This window comes from Hyperoodon ampullatus (genome assembly GCF_949752795.1).
Source record: "Hyperoodon ampullatus genome assembly, chromosome: 5".
Classification (NCBI taxonomy): Eukaryota; Metazoa; Chordata; class Mammalia; order Artiodactyla; family Ziphiidae; genus Hyperoodon; species Hyperoodon ampullatus.
The window spans coordinates 69711168-69731456 of record NC_136918.1 but is presented as its reverse complement, the minus strand read 5'-3'; the positions used below and the strand labels follow the sequence as shown (position 1 = coordinate 69731456).

Here is a 20289-nt window from a genome sequence, read left to right as displayed (position 1 = left end):
CAGCAAAACTATTATATGTAAATATATTTATTGACATCTGAGAAGCTGTTTATAATATATAATTAAGTAGTGAAAAAATCTAAGCTATGTACATAACAAATCAATGATGATTCCATATTTGTAAGAAAAAAGTGTGTTTGTGTGTACACATACGAAGGGAGGAAAAAACTAAAATACCTTGAGATATTATCTTGGCAGGTGGGATTTCAGGTGATTTTTATTTTCTTCTTCATTAGAACCAGATGTGATTTTGAATTTTTCTATAATAAGCATTTATTATTTGTGGGACTGCTAGTCCATATGGCACCTTTGTGCATACTAGGAAAAGCTGTCCCTTCTTCTGGTGGATGCAGTACCACACCAGGATGCACTGCTTGGCCAGGGCATATAGCTTTTAGCTTCTACTGCCCCATTAGGTTTTCCTTTCTTCACCACTCCCCCCACCCCACAGTAAACAACAGGCACAACAGTACATGATAGTCCAGAAAACTTACCTAATAAAAATTATTTAAAATTAAAGACTAAAAGAAATATCACCTTTTAATACATCTACTCTGGGCAGGCTACTGTCCTGACTTGACCTCTAACAGGTCATCTGGGACCTTTGGGCTTGCTCTTCCTGCCTCTTCTTTTCTGCTTACCAACTCTGCTCAAACACAGTCAGTCCTTCAGGATCCAGCTAAAATTACCCCTCCTCGTTTAAATATTTCCCAACCATTCTAACACATATGGCAATTTCTCCTGCTTCTGAACTTCTCTTGAACTTAGGTCAAGAACATGGATTGAAGGGAGTGGTGATGAATAGGTTGTACCTCACTTGCTAACTGCAGACAACTGGCAGTGACTCCTTAGAGCACAGTGTTGGGAAAGATTCTTGAGCTACATTTGGCCTCAGTGGGAAAGAAGATTGTCATTGATTATGAACCTTAGTGCTGCATGTGGAAATAGCAGATAAGTAGCATGTTCACATGCAGTTTCACTGCCTGGCTTGGATGTTAACTATTTCATGCATTAGTCTTGGTTTGACAATACAGTTTAAACATCCAAGGTACTTTTTGTTGTTGATGTTTGTTTATTTTGTTGTTACTGTTTTTATTATCTACTCAGAATTTAACATGGAGCCTAGGTATGAGGGTGCTCAATAAATATATTTCTGTTGCTCTTCCTTCATTTTTGATGTTCGAGGTCTCTTTCTAGTATAATTTCCCTTGATCTGAAGCACTTCCTTCAGCAATTCTGTTAGATCAGATATACTTGTGATAAATTCTCTTAGTTTTTCTACGTCTGAGACTGTTGTCTAGAGCATAACTTGAAAAATATTGAAATCTCTTTTCTTTCCCATGTAGGCCCTTTCTGTGACATGCAGAACTTCTTTACCTGAATAACTGTAAATAACTTATGATACATACCAACTTAGTGTTCACCTTCCCATTGGAATAAGCTCAGTGTGTATCGTAAGTCCTCAGCTGTTTAATATGTTCAGTTTAAACTTGTCCTGATGTAATGGATGCTCACTAACATTTGCAAAACTAATTAAAGAATCTTAGAACAGTACACATAAAATTCAGTAACCATAGTACACTTGTCTGTGCACATGATTTATAAGTTCTAGAGCAGAATTTATTGCAAATAATAATCAGTCAGATCAATAACTACTTGTTAAAAGCAAATGTCTGAAAACTACCATTCTGAACTGTGGTAACCAAAGAATACACACTTAGATCTACTAATTTGCAAGATATTTTCCAGTCAGGGGAAAAATGCTGAGAATTCTAACCAAACCTAGTAAGTTGAAACTAAGAATTCTAGTTTGGAACTTAGTGGTGATAGTCTGTGTTTTTGTTGTTGGAGGTAAAATGTAAAAAAATTAGGGAATTAAGAAATTATTTTTGCATACTTCTTTTCAGTGTACTTTTTAATTCTGCCTCCTTTCAAAGAGGTCAGGATAGAAGAATGATATTCTTATGTCAAGATATACATGGTATTTTTATTGGATGCTAGCCATTGGTCCAAGTTCTTTGTATGTATTTATTTAAAAAGTAGACTGACTTTCATATATAGGTGTTACAGTTGAAACAGATTTTAAGGTGGTTAAAAAAGCTAACATCTGGGCTTCCCTGGTGGCGCAGTGGTTGAGAGTCCACCTGCCGATGCAGGGGACACGGGTTCGTGCCCCGGTCCGGGAAGATGCCACATGCTGCGGAGTGGCTGGGCCCGTGAGCCATGGCCGCTGAGCCTGCGCGTCCGGAGCCTGTGCTCCGCAACGGGAGAGGCCACGACAGTGAGAGACCCGCGTACCGCAAAAAAAAAAAAAAAGCTAACATCTGTAAAGATGTTTCTTGATTTTGAAAGTAGAATACAGTCCATTATTTAGTCTGTCATATTGAACGAGTAATTACTGAGTGACTTCTATATGCATGCCGATTATCTTTTTAATCTTTGATTTGAACTTAAGAATGGCAAATTAGAGAAGGTATATATCCTGACAGAGTTATTTAGTTAAGTAGAAGAGTTGGAATTTGAACCAAGTTTGCTTAGATTTATAGTATTACCACAGTTTTCATTCATAACATTTGATACATAACAGAAAAAGGTTTTATACATGTGAAAATTTATCAATTATAATTTGAGATAGGAGATGTATATATTTTTATTACTTATAACTCAGGCTTTTAAAAACTTTGACTGCCATTATAAAAAAAAACAGCTCACATAGATTTTTGCTTTATGAGAAAGAGTACAAAATTAACTGTGATCTTATCTCATACAGCTGTAGAAAACTGCAGCATACTAATCTTTTAAAAGTGAATAATATGCTTTGTTCATAACCAAAAAACCTGTAAAAATTTTTATTACTTAAGAGTTAAACTCTGTTTTTCATAATTATTGTATATGTGCATATTTTATGTGGGTTAATACATATATCAATACATTACTGGTTATAAATACATTTAATCTTTTATTTCTTGGACAGTGAAATGAGACATTAATGCTACTTTATTTAGTTACATGTATTATAGTTTCTATTTTATAACTAAATACTCACTGTATTTTGGCTTGCTTTATGAAATAGTTTTGGTTTATATTTATTTTGTTACTTTTCTACTTCCCATCCAAAAAACTTACTTTTCTTTTGGATGTCTTTTGTTTATTTAATATGTTGTAAAATATTACTTTTATAAGTAAATTCGTAATAGATTTTAGATTGATTTGATAGGGAATGACGAGAAAAATTTGCTTTTACTAGGAGAAGCAAGTGATTAAAAATATTTTTCTAAGGTAGTAGTTTGACAATTTTGATACAAAATATTGAGAGAAAGGAGAATGCCATCATCAAAAGGAATGCTGTTTTTTCAAAATAAATATCATTATTAATTGTGGCTCCTTGACCAGATTCCCTTAGACCATTATAAAACCTGAATGATCACTTTGGTGTAATTTGTTCTTATATTAAAAAATTTTAAAAAGTTGATCCCTTCCTAGTAAGATCAGATCTAAAAATCTTAGTCTATTTGTTTAGAAATTTCTTAAGATTATATAAGCTTTATAATAGCAACACTTTCCAGATTTAGAGCATGCTTCCTTTGGCAAAATGATGAAATCTGTTTGCCACAAAGGTAAATCAGTAGCTTTATTTTCATTTTTTTTTCTTGCCTGCCATGGTATGATTGATGTATGGCAACTTCTTACTGGAAGGAGAACTAACATTGACACTGACAGGTGCCACAAGGTTTATTTAGGACAACCTCAGTCTTCTCCCAGTTAGTTTCAAAATGTCTGCCTCATACATGTTGAGCCACTGAATTTCCTGCTTTAAAGCCTCGTGTTATGCCAACATTACTATCTGTGCTGCCTCAACTACAAATTGGATGAACAGCCGGTGACACTTTTTCAATATTATTGCATTAAACCAAGTGGATTTTGATTGATAACCTAATATTCAACTAATGCAAAACATCAATCATGGCAAGTATATTAATTATTTAATATTGCAGTCTAATTCAGAAATCGATGTGCTGCATGAGGGGAAGGGAAACTCATGGTTCCCAGAAGATTTAAGACAGGGAATGATTAAAAAAAGACCTGCTGTACTCCTGTGTGTTAGTTCGATACAAATCTTTATTCATTTGCCAATAATCTCTTCCCATTTTCCACTTCAGGACCATTTTATCAGTTTTGAGACCTATAATTGAATTAAGTCTGCTTTCAGCACAGGGCAAAAGGAGTTGCACAAATATTGATGAAGTCATGACAGGGACAACCCAAGAGACAGACCACTAAAGAGGACAGGCTTTATCCCATTTGTTGCCAGATCCTTCTGTCAATGTCTTGAATCTTGCCTCTCTATTTAAAAAAAATTCATTAAGAGTTTTGGAACCACTCTTAAGACTTTTGTATTTAAATATCTACCATAATAACAGATTTCTTTAGCACATTACAATTTATAGTGTACTTTCATATACATTATCTTGCTTATTTTTTCACAGCAACCCTATGTGTTAGGTAAAACAAGTGTTAAAAAATCTTCACATCATAGGTAAACAATTTGAGCTTCAGAGAATTTGGATTATTACCCAAGCTCATTCAACTATTTTGCTTCTAGAACCAGGATTATACATCATGCTGTCTAATGTAGTATTTATGTACTCATGATACTTTATCTGCATTGTTTTGAGATGGTCACTCTTCCTTGTCTTTCTGCCCAAAGTAAGACTAAATAAAGAAAACTGATTTTCATGAAGAACTTGTTGAAACTTTGGTACATATTAAGCTTTACAAACGTGCAAACCTTCGGGATATAAATGAAAATTTCTTGATATATTGTATCTTTTACTAGAAGAGAATGGCCTTCCTTTATGTATGTATATAGCAAAATATATACATATCAAAATATATATATATATATGAAGGGGGAAGTGGCTTAAATATATCTTGTCATTAAAGTCACTTTACCCCAACTTTCTTTTGATTCATGTTTGCCTGGTTATATCTTTTACTATCTCTTTTTTGGAAACCTTTCTGGATCCTTTTTGTTTTATGTCTCTTGTAAATCACACATTGCTAGATTTTTTTCATACCCAATCTAAGAATCCTCTCTGGCTTTTTTTTTTTTTTTTTTTTTGGCTGCATTGGATCTTCGTTGCTGCATGCGGGCTTTCTCTAGCTGAGGTGAGCAGGGGCTACTCTTCGTTGCAGTGCACGGGCTTCAGTACCTGTGGCGCGCGGGGTCTAGAGCGCAGGCTCAGTAGTTGTAACACACGGGCTTAGTTGCTCTGCGGCACGTGGGATCTTCCCTGACCAGGGTTCGAACCCGTGTCCCCTGCATTGGCAGGCGGATTCTTAACCACTGTGCCACCAGGGAAGTCCCTTCTCTGGCATTTTAATTCTAGATAGTTAGGTGACCTTTCTTTAGTTTTCTTTTTAGTCACTGATTACTAAGATTACAATAATTACTTTGTACTGTGCCAGCCTTTACTTGCTTTATATTCTTGCTTCTTCCTTATTTTATTTCTCTTCTTATTGCATTACATTCCTAAGAACTTTTGAATTTCCTGAGACTATGTATGCTGAAAATTGCTTTATTTTTCCTTTAATGTAAATAACAGTCTATTCACTAAATATAAATTGTAGGTTTACAGTTCTTTTTCTTTTTTAAACACTTTCTTTTGGAAGTTAATATGCCATTGACTAGCATTAGTGTTAAGAAGTCTCGTGTCAGTGCTAGTCTTCCTTTATGGAGGGGTATGCTTTTTCTTTCTGGAAACTTTTAGACTTTTCTCTTGATCTATAATATTACAGTCTTAATTATCCTTATATTATGCTTTGCTGTGGATTTTTCTTTAGCTGTCCTGTTCACTGCTGTGTGTACCCTTTCAATCTAAGATTTGAATATTTCTATATCTAGGAAATTTTTGTCATTATTTCTTCAAATAATTCTTCTCTTTTATTTTGTCTTTTCATTCCTTCTAGGATTCTTATTATATAGATGTTCATACTTCTACTCCTGTTCTTAATTTTATCTCTTGTTTGTCTGTCTTTCATACCTTTTCTATGCCTTCTGGGAGAGTTCTTCTACCCCGTGTTCCAGCTCACTAATTTATTCTTGGTCTGTAGCTATTGTGCTTTCAATTCATCCTCTGAGTTTCTAACTATTGTATTTCTAATACTCATTATCTCATATTGATTCTTTTTCATAACTGTCTTTCATATTTAATTTCTAAAAATCTTCCCTTATCTTTGAATATGTTATCATATTCTTGCTTGATCTGTTTTCTCTGGATGAGGTTGCTTTCTTTGTTGTTTTTCTGTTCCTGTGCCTACACACCTCAAAGATCTTAAAATTTTCCTTGTGGGTTTCTCTTTTATTTTCTTGCAACATTCAGCTGCCTTGGCTATTAATTTTAATCTAAGGAGAGGAGTGAAAGTCTAGGCTCAGGCTTGTGCTCCTCCAGGTTAATTGTTCTACTCTGGCCTCAGTCAACCACTTTTCCATTGTGTCCTCCTACTTTATCAAAAACAACCCAAAGCAAAACAAAGCGAAATAACCACCTACCACCCACCACACACGTACACACAGCTCCCAAAACTATTCTTCCAAACAGCAACTCACTGTTGCAGTTGCCTTCTTTGAGTGGTATGGAGCTGGGTAGGACCACCCAGAGACCTGGGATGGTTGCTACTGACTCTCTATCTAAGCTTGTCTTAATGATGGTTAGATGTCAGACTCTTATTAGTTGAATACATACTCTGATTCAGGCACTCTATTAGATGCTGGGATATAAAAATTAGAAAGATGTAATTCATGTCCTCAAGGAATTTTCATTTTAGTGGTTGTCAATGGGAAAGTAAATACATATTTATAATAGTGTGAGAACTTCGTGATGTGAACACATGGGGAGAGTTCAGTACCTCATTTATGAGGAAAAGAGGTTTTCCCAGTGGAGGTTTTGTTTAGGTTGAGCTCTGAAGAATGTTTTTATATTTTAGATAGTTGAGGAGGATTAGAGGAGTCTGGGACAAAAGGAACATCTCAGGTAGAGAGAGTGAGTGGTTCAGTGATGATTAAAGCAAGGTTAGTAGTTTGTTATGGCTGTTGCTGCCACTTTCCATGTGATAATAGCTTTGGCAAAATAACAGAGGGAATTAGTAAACTGGAGTATAGTAGTATATTGTGGATTTTAAGAAGGGAATTGACATAATCAAGCTTACATTTTACAAAGATCTTAATGTATTATGGAGAATGAATTGACATGGGGCTAGGCAGAGGTCACTGAGACCCATTAAGAAGCTTTGCAGTCATCAGGGAGAGAAAAGATGATGGCCTAAAATAAGACATAGCTGTGAAGATAGAAAGAAGTGGTTAAATCTAAGTGATAATTAAGGACGTTGGATAGCCAAGACCTTGGGGTTGATTACATTTGTTTACGTTTGGTAGCAAAGGAAAGGGGCATGTGTCAAGGATGATGCCTAGTTTTTTTTCAGGCATGCCATTCAAAATGCATATTTCCTAGAATTATTTAATTTAAAGAATCACTTGGAAACATAACAAAGCAAAACCTAGCCAACCTTTACTTCCTCCCTCCCATTCTCCCTCTCCCGCTTTCTCCCCTGCCCTGTTCTCCCCCACTTCCTCCCTCTCCCTCCCTCCCTCCCTCCCTTCCTTCCTTCCTTCCGTCCTTTCTTTCTTTTTCTTATTTCTTTCTTATTTCTTCTTGATTCCATAATGCAAATAACTCAGAAAACTGGGAAATTTTCCCTAAGTTTGTGACGAAGTCAGTTAATAGCAAAACCTACCCTGAGATGAGGCTGTTTATAGTCTTTGTTTATCCCACTTTGTGTGGACATTCATATGTTTCTTTCAGAATTATTAATATGTATGATGATGAGATGCTTCTTCAAGCCTTGCTGTCAGTGTTTTATGACATACACTATATGTACCTTATTACCTTTCTTAAAATCCAAAATACTGTAATGAAGCATGTCTAACCCCAATGGTTTCAGATAATGAATTATGGACTTGTACTTTGAATCTGAGCATTTTTGTTCTTTTATATTGTAGCATTATTTTCTAATAAGAGCCATGATGTGACAATGTAGCCATGGGGAAAAAATTAAGTAGATGTGTATAATATAGTATAAATGTACTTGGCTCCAAGATAGATTGCCAAGTTCAGGTACAAAACAGTGTGTATAGTATGCTTCTGTTTGGGTTAAAAAGACGAAGAAGAAGAAGAAGAGAAACACACACACACACAGCAGCATGCATATACATGCATAGACTATCTTTGGAAGGACAAACAAATAACTAATATCAGTGATTGAGAACTGGGAGTCACTGATGGGAAGAAGATTTAATTTTATTGTAACCTGTATACATACACATAAATACATATTACACTGTCAGATGTCTCACTATATGTATTATTCTTTTTGTTTAAATTGCACAAATGGTTATATGAGAATTTCCTTGTGAAAACTTAAACATTCATCTGACTTCCAGCTCCAACAGATACATTAATTTTATAATAATAAAGGTAAAAATAATTATTTAAGTAGCTATTGGCCTTCTCTGACACCTTGTTACAATTTATTTCTGTCACTTTTCATTAAGACTGCATCCAGAGAATGTTTCAGAAATCCTTAAATTTTTAAATGTTGAATATATAGCATTGCCAGAAGCAGAAAGCAGAAGAGAGAATGGCTAAAGATGAGTACTAATCAGTAGACAGTGGAATTTATTCCCAGTATGCCAGACTGGGCAGTGAGAGCAAAGGTTGGAAGCCATGAGTATAGTTTTCAAGCAGTAGAGCCAATGGGAAAAGATAGGGAAGTTTGAAAAGATTGTATAGCAAGACAAAGGAAACAGAAGTAAGTAGATTTTTGGCAAAAAAAAAAAAAAAAAAAAGGAGACAAAATAAAGAGAAAAGAAATAAAATTGGGGCCCCTTTAAAGAAAGAAAGAGGTATGGGGAAAAGATTAAACATTATGAATGCAGTACTGTTGTTGGATGTTTCATAATTATTTTCTGCAATGTGGTAGAAGTATAATTTTATGTTAAAACAAATAAGGCGTGATGTTAATGATGGAATTCAAATACTGCTTGTTGGAGTGAGAAAAGTCAAAGTCCATTTGTCACTAATAAATTAGCATTGACCAAAATCAGGAAAAATATCTCACTATTGCCATATTTCACCAAATGTATATTTAAATTATCTTTGCTACTTGCACAGTTATTTGTATTTTTAGTTTCATCAGCACTCTTTTTTAAAGTGAAAAGCAAGAAATTAAATACTTAAAATACATTGTGATATTTGATGTTTGTGTTTCCATTGGTGATTTTTTTGCTTTTAAATATTACAGTAGTCTTAGGTTCTGATTTGTAGTGGGCACTAAGTTGATAAAATTAATGGTAGGAAAAAATTTAAGATTGACTTATTTAACTATGTACTCACAAACATTCTTTTTGTGGCTATTTTTTTATATAAAAATGCACCTATTGATGGATGGATATTTGATAAAACAAATGTAGTAAAATGTCAATTGTAGACTCTAGATGGTGGATAGAATCTGTATGTTTGAACATTTTCATAATAAACATTGAAAAAACATAAACTCTAATGAAAAAGCTAATGTAAAATAAAGATAGTGTGCAAATAGTAAAATAACACATTTGATTTCTTTTTTGTTCTCCACTGACTTTGAGAAGTCTGAAACATTTTTTCTACTAGACGAATATCAATTTTAGCGGTAGTACTACTATTAGATATAAATAAATTATCTGTTCCATAAGGAAATTGTTTTGCCCTTAAAAACAATGTTATTGTGAACATTAGGAAAGATAGATGAAAAAATTATAAAGGTTTATAAAATATTTTTGAGGTAAACATAAATTATAGCAGACAAGGGTTTAACAACTATTTTAAACTTTTATTCTTCTATTTTAGGGAATCTGGAAGCATCAAAGCTGGATTAGAACATCTGGTAAGTTCTAATTTTCTCTTGAACATTTGCATCATCTTTGATATCTGCATATCTTTTGAATGAGCTTTGAATACCTTGTATTGAGAAAGTCAACCATTTCCCAAAGGGTCAGCTTACTGTTATTATGTGAAGGCACTTACATTTTCATTTATCTTATCATTTCAAGGGAATTAAATTTTTTTTTAAATTACATTTTTTTCTGATGTAGAGATGAAATAAAATGGATGACAATCCTTGGATTGATGATTGCTTTAATTATAAAGAAAAGTGTTTGGTGTAGAATTTTTGGCAAATCTTGATCTGACAAAAACAAGCTTGTGTTTTAAGAAAAACACAATCAAATATTGCATGCATAAATATGGTATGTTTTAGCAATTTAACTGCTTTGAAAGAAGTGCACAGCTTTGTTTTTCCTGATGTCTTTGCTTTATGAATAATGCATTGGTTTAAACTACATTCAGTTTTAGAATATAAAATAATTGAGATGCAAAATTTTTGGTTTAAGTAAACATTTTTAAAACAAGTAAAATTCCAACTGACTTAACATTAAAATCTGTCAATTGATCAGAAAATTGGAAAAACTGTTGTATTATACCAGGTCCAAAATTCATTGAGCTCACCACATTGAGTGTTCATTACATTAAGTAGTTCATTTAAACAGAGCATTATAAAGTCATGCTCTGGTTTCTGTTCAAATCCAAACATTGAATAATTAATGATAGAAATTCTTTTGTAAATACAATCTAAGTACTTTTTTAATGCAAGACTTCATTCATATATCATATTGTAGCTTTGTTAACTATTAATGTGCTTTTGTTCTGCTCCCACAAAGCAAACAGTAGCAAGAGGCAGCTTCATTTTTATTTATAGTAGTTTTAGAGTTAGAAAGGATTTTTGGTTTTTCTTTCAATAGCTAAAGGAAACTGAGGAAACCTAGACTTTTTAAAAATGATAAAATAATCCTAAAAATTACAGATTAATTATTAAAAGCAGAATATAATAAACTAGTTAGAAAAATTGAAGTAGATTTATTTGTCCAGAGTAGAAGTAATTAAATAATATTGTTATTCTCATTATTAAAAATTATTTCTTGAATCCCTGTTTATCACTTCATAGAGGCACATGATATTTAAGACATACATATGGACATCAGAATAAAAATATTAATCTAAGATATCTATGCCAGTATCAACTGGCAGCTTATAACAAGGAAGAACAGCTAACATAGTTCCAAAATGAGCTCTCTTTTATACTTCTTTTGTAAATTACTATTTAATAAAAAGACTGTATATTTACTTGGTTCATATTCATCAGTAGATGAGTTAGATTCTTTTTTTTTTTGTTTAAATTCCATATTTTTTTAATACTCACTAGTATGAACTTACATTCAGTGACAATTTCATGCATTTATACTCTACTTATAATCCTATGCAGCAGTGGTTTTCTAACTGCCTTGGGCTGCCACGAAGTCTCCCTAAAACAGGTGTCACTCCAGACTTCCACTGCTCACTTTAGCCAGAATAGTTCCCACTTTCAGTTATTTTGTATACTTTTAAACTTTTAAAATAAGATTTCATCTGAACAAAGAATTCTTCAGCTAAAAGTGTTTAAAAACCTTTTCCATTTTTGACTCTGAGTTATATTTCATTTTATCTGGGTCATATACATCAAATGTATTTCAAAGATAAGGCATTCTAGAGATGAGAGAGCCATGATTAGTACAACAGGTAGTGGAAGTAGATGATTTTAATGCATTTTACTTGTCATTCAAATTCTGTAACTTGACATTGTAAAATTGACCCACTGACTGTGAACTATTAATAATAATATGAATACATGAATACATATTATCACATATATACACATATATATTGCTTTGTACACTAATAATATTCAGTAAAGTCAGTGATATTCTTTATAACTGCCTAAGAAGGAAGTGAACTTAAGAATTCATTGGTTGAGCACAAAGAAACCTGTCTGTCTAGCAACTGTGGGCTCCTTAGGTTTGGTCTCTCCACTTTCCAGCTGAAAAGATACTTATAACCCTTGTTTTCTAGCACACGTACCCTTTCTTTGAATTGTCTGCATACCAAATACAATTAAAGTATAGATTCTAACAGATTGATTTTAAAAAATATATGGTGTTGGGCTTCCCTGGTGGCGCAGTGGTTGAGAGTCCGCCTGCCGATGCAGGGGACACGGGTTCGTGCCCGGGTCCAGGAAGATCCCACATGCCGCGGAGCGGCTGGGCCCGTGAGCCATGGCCGCTGAGCCTGCGCTTCCGGAGCTTGTGCTCCGCAACGGGAGAGGCCACAGCAGTGAGAGGCCCGCATAGCGCAAAAAAAAAAAAAAAAAAAAAAAAAATATATATATACATATATATATATATATATATATATATATATATATATATGGTGTAACATTAAAATGAGAAGAACATCCCACACATTTGGAGTTAATTTCTTCTTTATGTACCCTTCTTGTCTTTTCAAATTTATCTGGATTATCATAGAAAATTAGCATTGTTCTAAGAGAGGGTGAAAGCCAGTATAAGTTTAAATGAGTTAAGAAAAATGGCATGCAGTATATTTGTCACAAGAACACATATATGGTTGCACTGTCTTTGTACTCTATTTATGGGCTCTTCTTGGTATATATAGTTATCTGTAACAAGTGTGGGTGTATGGAGAAAAGAAAAAGATAGGTGGACTCTGTTTCCCTGGAACCTCTTCAAGGGCCAATTCATTTATTTGTCACAATCTCTCAAGCCCTTGATTCAGTCTTTATTCTATCATTCTTTTCTGTTTTGCCAACTTTTCCTGGAAACTGTCCAGCATGTCATTCTTAGCTTAAATTTCTTATAGTTTACTCCCCAATACCATTTTATTTTTCTTCTCACAAACTTGTGTACTACCCATAAAGTCTATGTCTGTTTAAAATTCTAGACAGAACTTTTGAAGGTTGGTGCCCTGACATCCATTGATGATTCTTGCCTGATGATTGCAAAATTGAGATTTTTCCAGCTCTACCGTGCCCCCTATATTTAGCAGCCAGCATTCCACTCTAAGGAAAAGCCCATCCTTCTTTCTTATTTTATTTACTTATTGTGAGTAAAGACTCATGACTAGGTGATTATCAGTTACTTTTCTTATTTGTTTTGACACTCAGATTGTCACAGATTTGTCCAGAGAATCTTCTTTAAAGATGGTTTCTGGGTCCTTTCAACCTACCCCCCCCCCTTTTTTTTTTTTAAGCACGTCCTTATTTTCTGATACAACAAGATGTTTCAGGCTTATCTTATACCTTCCCTGTCCCACTCCCAGAATCAGCCATTTCTTCAAATTACCCTATTCCATTTTAGAGGAAAATGGTATTTTAGGAATCAAGGTCTGGACATGTGATATGCTTATTGTCTCTGGGATTTCATTACTTCTAGGACCTTTCAGTGCTAGATTAGATAGTTAAATAGAGGTAGGTAGGTAAGTAGATAAATATTTTTAAGAACGTGTGAGTCATACTGATACCTCCAATTTCAATCCAAACCACAGAATTTTTCCTTGTCCTCCTCCATTTCATATTTGTATTTCCCTTTATGTAAAGGGAGAACCTGGACTCCTAACAACACTAATACATTTACCCATTTGCTCAATCATATAATATACATAAAATAGTTCCAGTACAACTATATATTTTGAAAATAAACTTAAATAAAGGATTTCAAGATTTATTTGTAGTTCTTTTTCCCCTTGAGTGTAGTTTATTCCTTTGAAATATAGTGGTGTTCATTTGTTTCCATTTGCATTGAATTTTAGGTGCCTTTGTTCCCATTCTTGTAGATTTAATTATGTTTGAATATCTATAATGTTAACATGCTTCCAGAAGTCAAAATATGATACACAGTAGTATCGTCAGAGAAGTGTCACTCCCTTCCTTTCTAGCTATTCTCTATTCCTTGTAGGTAGCATATTTTATTAACTTCTTGTTTATCCTTCCTGTGCTTTTTGTAAGATTATGTGTATATATATGTATATGCATATGTGTATGTATTCCTATTTCCTGTTTCTTAATAAAAAGCATATTGTAAGGAATTCCCTGGAGGTACAATGGTTAGGACTCTGTGCTTCCACTCCCAGGGGCCCGGGTTTGAACCCTGGTTGGGGAACTAAGATCCTGCAAGCCTTGCAGCACAGCCAAAAAATAAACAAATAAATATTATTTTTAAAGCATATTGTGTATACTTTTTTCTATTTTGCTGTTTTCACTTATCAGTATATCCTGTAAATCACTCCATAATTACTGTGTGTATCATTATATTTACTATGTTTCTTTCTCTATTTAGCTGTGTCTCCTTTATTAAGATTTTAGCCCAACTTGCATGCCTGCTACACTTTCATAGATGCTGACAGAAGACATAAGATTACCTGCGTCAGAGACAAAGCATTTTCTTACTAACAGCACAAAAAGTAGCACGTACTTAATGGTTGTATAGGTTCCCCTTGACCCCCAAGTCTCATGGGGTGATGCTGCATACCCAGTGGGTTTGTGTCATCGCTGAGGGGCTCCAGATTTAGGAGTTCTTTAAGAAGCTGTTAGAAAATCTGCCCAAACTTTGCCCAAGAGAAAGATATTACCTTTATTATCCTAGTTAGGTAACAAACATACCTTCTGGCCCAGGGGGAGATTCTATCTCTATCTTGCTGTTTGCTATACTGTTTGCTATACCAAACATCTTTGAAAAGATAGTTATGAACAAAGGCTGATGGCTGATATAAGATGTACAGAATGTTATGGAGAATTGTCTCTGAAGAGCTATTGTAATTATGATGATGAAACTTAGGAAGGTTTGCATTTTTGTTCTAGTTACCTTTGTATTTATACCTTTTATAATGGTTTTAATCCCCCTTGTTCCTGTTTAACCTTATAGATGACATCCTTTGACTCCCACCTGTTACCTTCATTATAGACAATGCTCCTGTTTTATTTTCCCTTTCTTCCTTTTCCTCCCATTTCTTCTTGCTGTGTTTTTGCTACTTTGTTAGAATATAAAATGTTTGCATACTGTTCTTCCACCCACGCTTACGTTGTTTTAGAATCACCTTTAAAATTAAATATATTAAATATTTGCCATCAGTTTGTTTGCTGATATTTCCCCATTTATCTCCTGTTTGTATAAAACTCATCCACTAGTATATTCCTCAGGAAAGGCTCCTATGTACATTATTCTCCAAGATAGTGTACATTTCAAGCTGTTTTTCTGGAGTCTTGCCACTTGAATGACAGCTTGACTGGACATAAAACCCTTCGCTTACAGTTTTTTCCTTGACTTTCTTGAGATATTATTCTTCTCTTGATGTCTCTGGTACCAGCCTTATTTTTTTACGCTTATGAATAATTAGATTTTTTTGCCTTGAGACATTACCATTTTTTCATTGATCTTGCTTTTACTAGGATAATTCTCAAAGTTGATTGTTTCTGGCTAATTTTTCTGGGCAATTTCATATGTAGACTTAAGTTTTCTCATTTCCAGAAATAATTTTCATGGATTATAGAATTAAATATTAGTCCGTTCCATTGTTTTATTTTCTTCTTTAGTGACTCCAATATATAATCTTTCTTTGCTTATCTTCTATTTCGGTCCCTTTCTCTCTGACTCTTTTTACTATTTTACTTTGTCTTTATTCTCTGAATCATTTTTCTGCTTTTATTCAGTATTTCTTATTAAATTTTCATTCAAATTTATTCTTCTTTGTGCACCTTATAATGTATTTTCCATACCTGAAATATTTTTCCTTCCATTTCTGTTTTTATTTTTTGAATGTCTGATTCTAGGTTTTCTTTCTGTTATTTGTCCAAATAAGTCTTGTGCTTTGTAGTTGGTTTTAGGGGAAGAATTTTCATCTACTGAAATGTTTTAATTTGCATTTTCTAGTTACTTCTTATAGTAGCTTTATATGGGGGTGATTTGATTTCTTTCTTTTCCTTTCTTCCCTTCCTCCCTCTCTCCCTCCCTTCCTTCCTTTCTTCCTTCGTTTTAGAAATCCTAGACATTTTGTAGACAGGGTTCCTAGTTTAAGGGTGCCTTCTTCTGCAGTACATCGAAGCGTAATTTCTCTAGCAGATGATGATGGGGGTGACAGGGATGAAGGGGTTGGCATGTCTTGTTTCTCTTTAGCAGTTTGTTTCTTACTACTTTCTATCTTGTCACTGACATGTATTCTGTTTACCTGATTTTCTCCCAGAAGCAGTTTCCTGAGGCTGCCTCTTCTGGTCCCACTCCTTTTCAAGCCCCTTCCCTCTAGCTGGTGCTATGGTAACACCAAATCCTAGGCCTGTGTTCACTATTTTGGCATTTTAGTGTTGCACTTTGTTTTTCTGTGGATGATTTTTGTTTGTACTTCCAGTTATGTATTAAACTTACAGCCATTATCAGGGGTGGCACAGGGTGGGGTGTCTTTGAAAAGTTTTGCCTCAAATGAGAAATTCACAATGAAAAATGTCAGAAATCAATGTTGAATAGACCTTGAATCCTCAGGAGTCCTCCTACAGAGGTCCTGCCGAATGGTCAGCAGAATTGAATACAAAACATCTCAGAGTTCAGTGTCCATATCTATTTAAGCTTAGAGAAAATGAGTGGAAACATTGCTTATAATGTTGTGCTTAGATTTTATAATGAACTTAAGGAAACAGTATTTTTTATTTGGTGACGAATCATATACAAATTAAAGACCTTCTGATGTGACTCCAGTGTATGTCTGTTAACACAGCAGGGTTGAAGGAATGGAGGTGGGTGGTTATTAGATGGTGATGTTGCTCCTGACTTTTTTTTATTAAAGATGCCCTAGGGTGTGGAAAATTGACTCTTAAGTTCTCTGTATATCAAAGGTAGCTGACTCCATATTTTTCTACCATCCTATGTTTTTAAATTCTGGATAATATAGTGAGTAGTAACCCTTATTGAACTATGTAATAGGGGGTTAAAAGATTAACTTTTTAGAGTGTTTTTAATACAGTCAAGTAGGTGACATTAATGTGCATTTTTATTGTTACAATTATAAAAGTGTACAGGAGATAGAACCTTGCCATTTGATTATAATATAGCTATGATTGTTTTATTAGCAATCTATAAAAATAATGCTATCCTTTCCTCTTGGGAGAGGGATTGAGATCTGAATATATTAGGTTGAGCTATATGAAAAGTTGTCACTTTTTTTAGGTCAAAATAGTTTTGTGGGATGTTTCTGGCTTGAAAGGACTGCTGTGCCATGCCCTTTAGCAGGGAATGAAGTGAATTATCCTGATCAGTATGATATTTCTAAACTTCCCTTGTTCTCTTTTCTGAAAAGTCAAATAACTGGAGGTGGGTTTCGGTGGGGGGACATGTTCTAGGTCAGTGCTTCACCATCTTTAATGTGCATATGAACCTCCTGGGGATATTGTTTAAACTCTGGGTCTGGAGTGGGACTTGAGATTCTACATTTAGCAAGCTACCAAGTGAGGCTAATGCTGCTGGTTCACCAGAAAGAAAAGTACATTGAAAGGCATTGACTTGAAAGACATGTGTCTGATGAACAAGGCCCTCTGAATCTGATGAAAAATCTAGATGTTCCCCCGTATACTCATTGAGTATGATTCTGCAACCTATGAATGATTAGTTGGGCATTCATAAACCCAGAGAGACAGACACTCCACAGGTTTATACAGGGTGAACATTTTCATCATCTTACTCTGTGAGAGTAGCAAACGGCTAATTTTTTTTTTCTTTATTTGGGTTCTGGATATTAAGTTGTATATTTCAGGGCTGGAGCTGGACACTAGGACTAATAATACCTTGTTCAGCTCGAGGTGGAAAGTTAAACAAGTGATGATAAATCTTTTAGTAAAATGGGTTACAAGTATTTACAACTTTAAGTGGGATTTGCTTTCTATTAATAGTTGAATAGCCAAAGAACTCTGGAGCCATACCTGTGGGTTTTTTCTCCCCACAGAGGTCTCATTTATGTTTCTTATATTGTATAACATTTGAGAGTGATGACCTACTTGTCCTTGTGGTCAGGCAACACAGTCTGACCATTTTAAATGTTGAAAAGCAACTGTCATTAATAGCTTGTTTAGCCCATCAGTGGTTTGTAGAATATAGTCGCTGCTTGCCAGAAATGTAGGCGGGCTCTTGCTATTACATGCTCATCAATAATACTACATTCTAATAAAAGCCCTTTTCTCTCTGTTTTAGGCTATTTTGTGTAGAACTCGCAAATAAAACGGCTGTATTTCAGTTCACAGACTAAAGATTTTATTTAATGCAAGCGTAAATACAGTTTATGTATTATTGTTATACTTTTGAGGATGCAGGCAGAGGTTTTGAACCCTATTCTCAAACAGAGGTTATGAACCCTATTCTAAAATCACTCATCCTTTGTCTGTTACGTTTTAAAATACCTGTCTTATTTTAATGTTTCACCACTGTGTTCCAAAAAAATATTTTTGACATTTGTCTAAATGAGTTTGAGAACATAGTTGTCTCACAATACACTGATGTTTCTTGTACACTGTATATATTTATTAAACACTGATGAAAACTATTATCTCATATCCTATTTAGGGACTTTAATGTAATAGATCCCTCTCCTCCCAGCATTTTAATTTTTTTTTTTTTTTTTTTTTTTTTTACCTAAGCTGATATATATTTGAGGTTTAGGGTAAATGTGCATTTTAAAACAGACACTTTCCTTAAACTGTGATCGTGAGATAAAACAGCATGAAGTTTTTCTTCTTTCTGGAAGATCAATTCTATAAATTTTTCTCTCTTTCCTTTTAGCAAACAAGTGTGTCCTATGAATGTGTGCAAATTAAAATACCTTTAATGTGGATTAAATATTAATATCGTGTTACTGCCTTGATTTCTTAGGCAGTTTACAAGTCCTAAGTCTGGGAACTGGCTCACATTTCAGTCAGAAACAGTACCTTGTCAGTGACCCATTTCTCTGAAACATTTTGATCAGTTACAAGTTTATTAAAATTTGCTTCTGCAGTAAATGATTAATAAATATTATCTAGTCAATCAAACAGCAGGAACTTGGGCCCTTTTTCTACCCTTTCTCCCTCCCCTTTCTCCCAAAGAAAGATCTGTCAGTTGTTGTTGCTTTTTTAAGACACGGTGGTCTTGGTAGAAAATGGTGGCCAGTTAGCTTTAAAAAAAAAAAAAAAAGACAATATGTCATGTAATTTTCATGGTACTACTAATAGTCTCAGATTTATGTTTAACCTAGATAAAATTTACTTTCTGACTTTTATGCACATGTGCTTATTAAAGCTTTATAAAGTAAAACCAAATATTCTAAGTGCATTAAATAACCCCCACTTCCCATTATTCAAGAGTCTGAAAGTCAGGCCTTCTCGAAACGATGAGAGTAACTGAATATTGTATTCGGATGTTTTTTATATTCTAGTTCAGGATACCATAGGGTTTGCTTCATTGCAGAGGACCCCACAAGGTACCTGGTAGTTATTTCATGCTTTTCTCAGGATATAAGGTCTGTAACTGCAGAGAGAGAAGTAGCAGCAGAGGTAACAGGGTTTCTTTTTATTTCTCCCATCAAAGCATTAGGAGTTAAGATGGAGAATGCCTTTGCCACAGTGGTATCTTTGGCCACACTCATTACCATTTGTCACAGATTCATAGCATCTGTATTTAACTTTAACATACATAGTCTGTTTATTTTAGGAAGAGCACAGCATGAGGAGCTGGGAGAACATGATTTTACGGTGTGACCTCCAGCAATGCACACAACCTCTCTGTTTCACTTCTTTCATTTTTCTCCCTATTCATAGGCTGTTGAAATAGTGTGTGAAAATTTGTAGAAGCATAGACTTTCTACAAAGTATCATTTATTTTACAGAAAAAGAAAAAAATCTTATCAGTTTCAGTTACGTAAGTAACTTCAGATTGCTAAAAACAATATCTCAATTCTAATATACTCACAGTAAGCCGTGAGAAAATTTTGTCCTTTGTCTGCTCACATCCTCTCCCCTTAAAAAAAAATTACATACTTTTAAAAGTTATAAAGTAATACATGTTTATTATAATGGGTCAAAAACTGATAGGTATATAAAGAAAAAAAATGAATATATTTTCTATCTGCCACCAATCCAGTGTTAATAGTTTAGTACCCTTCTTACTGTACCTTGCTCTATTCCCAGATGTACATATATAATTATACTTAGCTTTTTGTTTTTTTATAAAACAGACTTGTACTATGTATGATATTTTACAACTTGTGCTTTTTATTTGTTCAGTGCTGGATACAGTGT

General features: G+C 34.1%; 1 protein-coding gene across 4 annotated transcripts in view; it reads left to right on the top strand.

Annotated features, from left to right (window-relative positions):
• Positions 1 to 20289, top strand: part of RSRC1 (arginine and serine rich coiled-coil 1) — a 441446-nt gene that overhangs the window by 192873 nt on the left and 228284 nt on the right. For all 4 annotated transcript variants that reach the window (XM_079704152.1, XM_079704151.1, XM_079704150.1 and 1 more), the window contains one exon: positions 9945 to 9981. In XM_079704152.1, coding sequence (XP_079560278.1) covers positions 9945 to 9981 — 37 coding nt within the window. The remainder of the gene's footprint in view (positions 1 to 9944; positions 9982 to 20289) is intronic.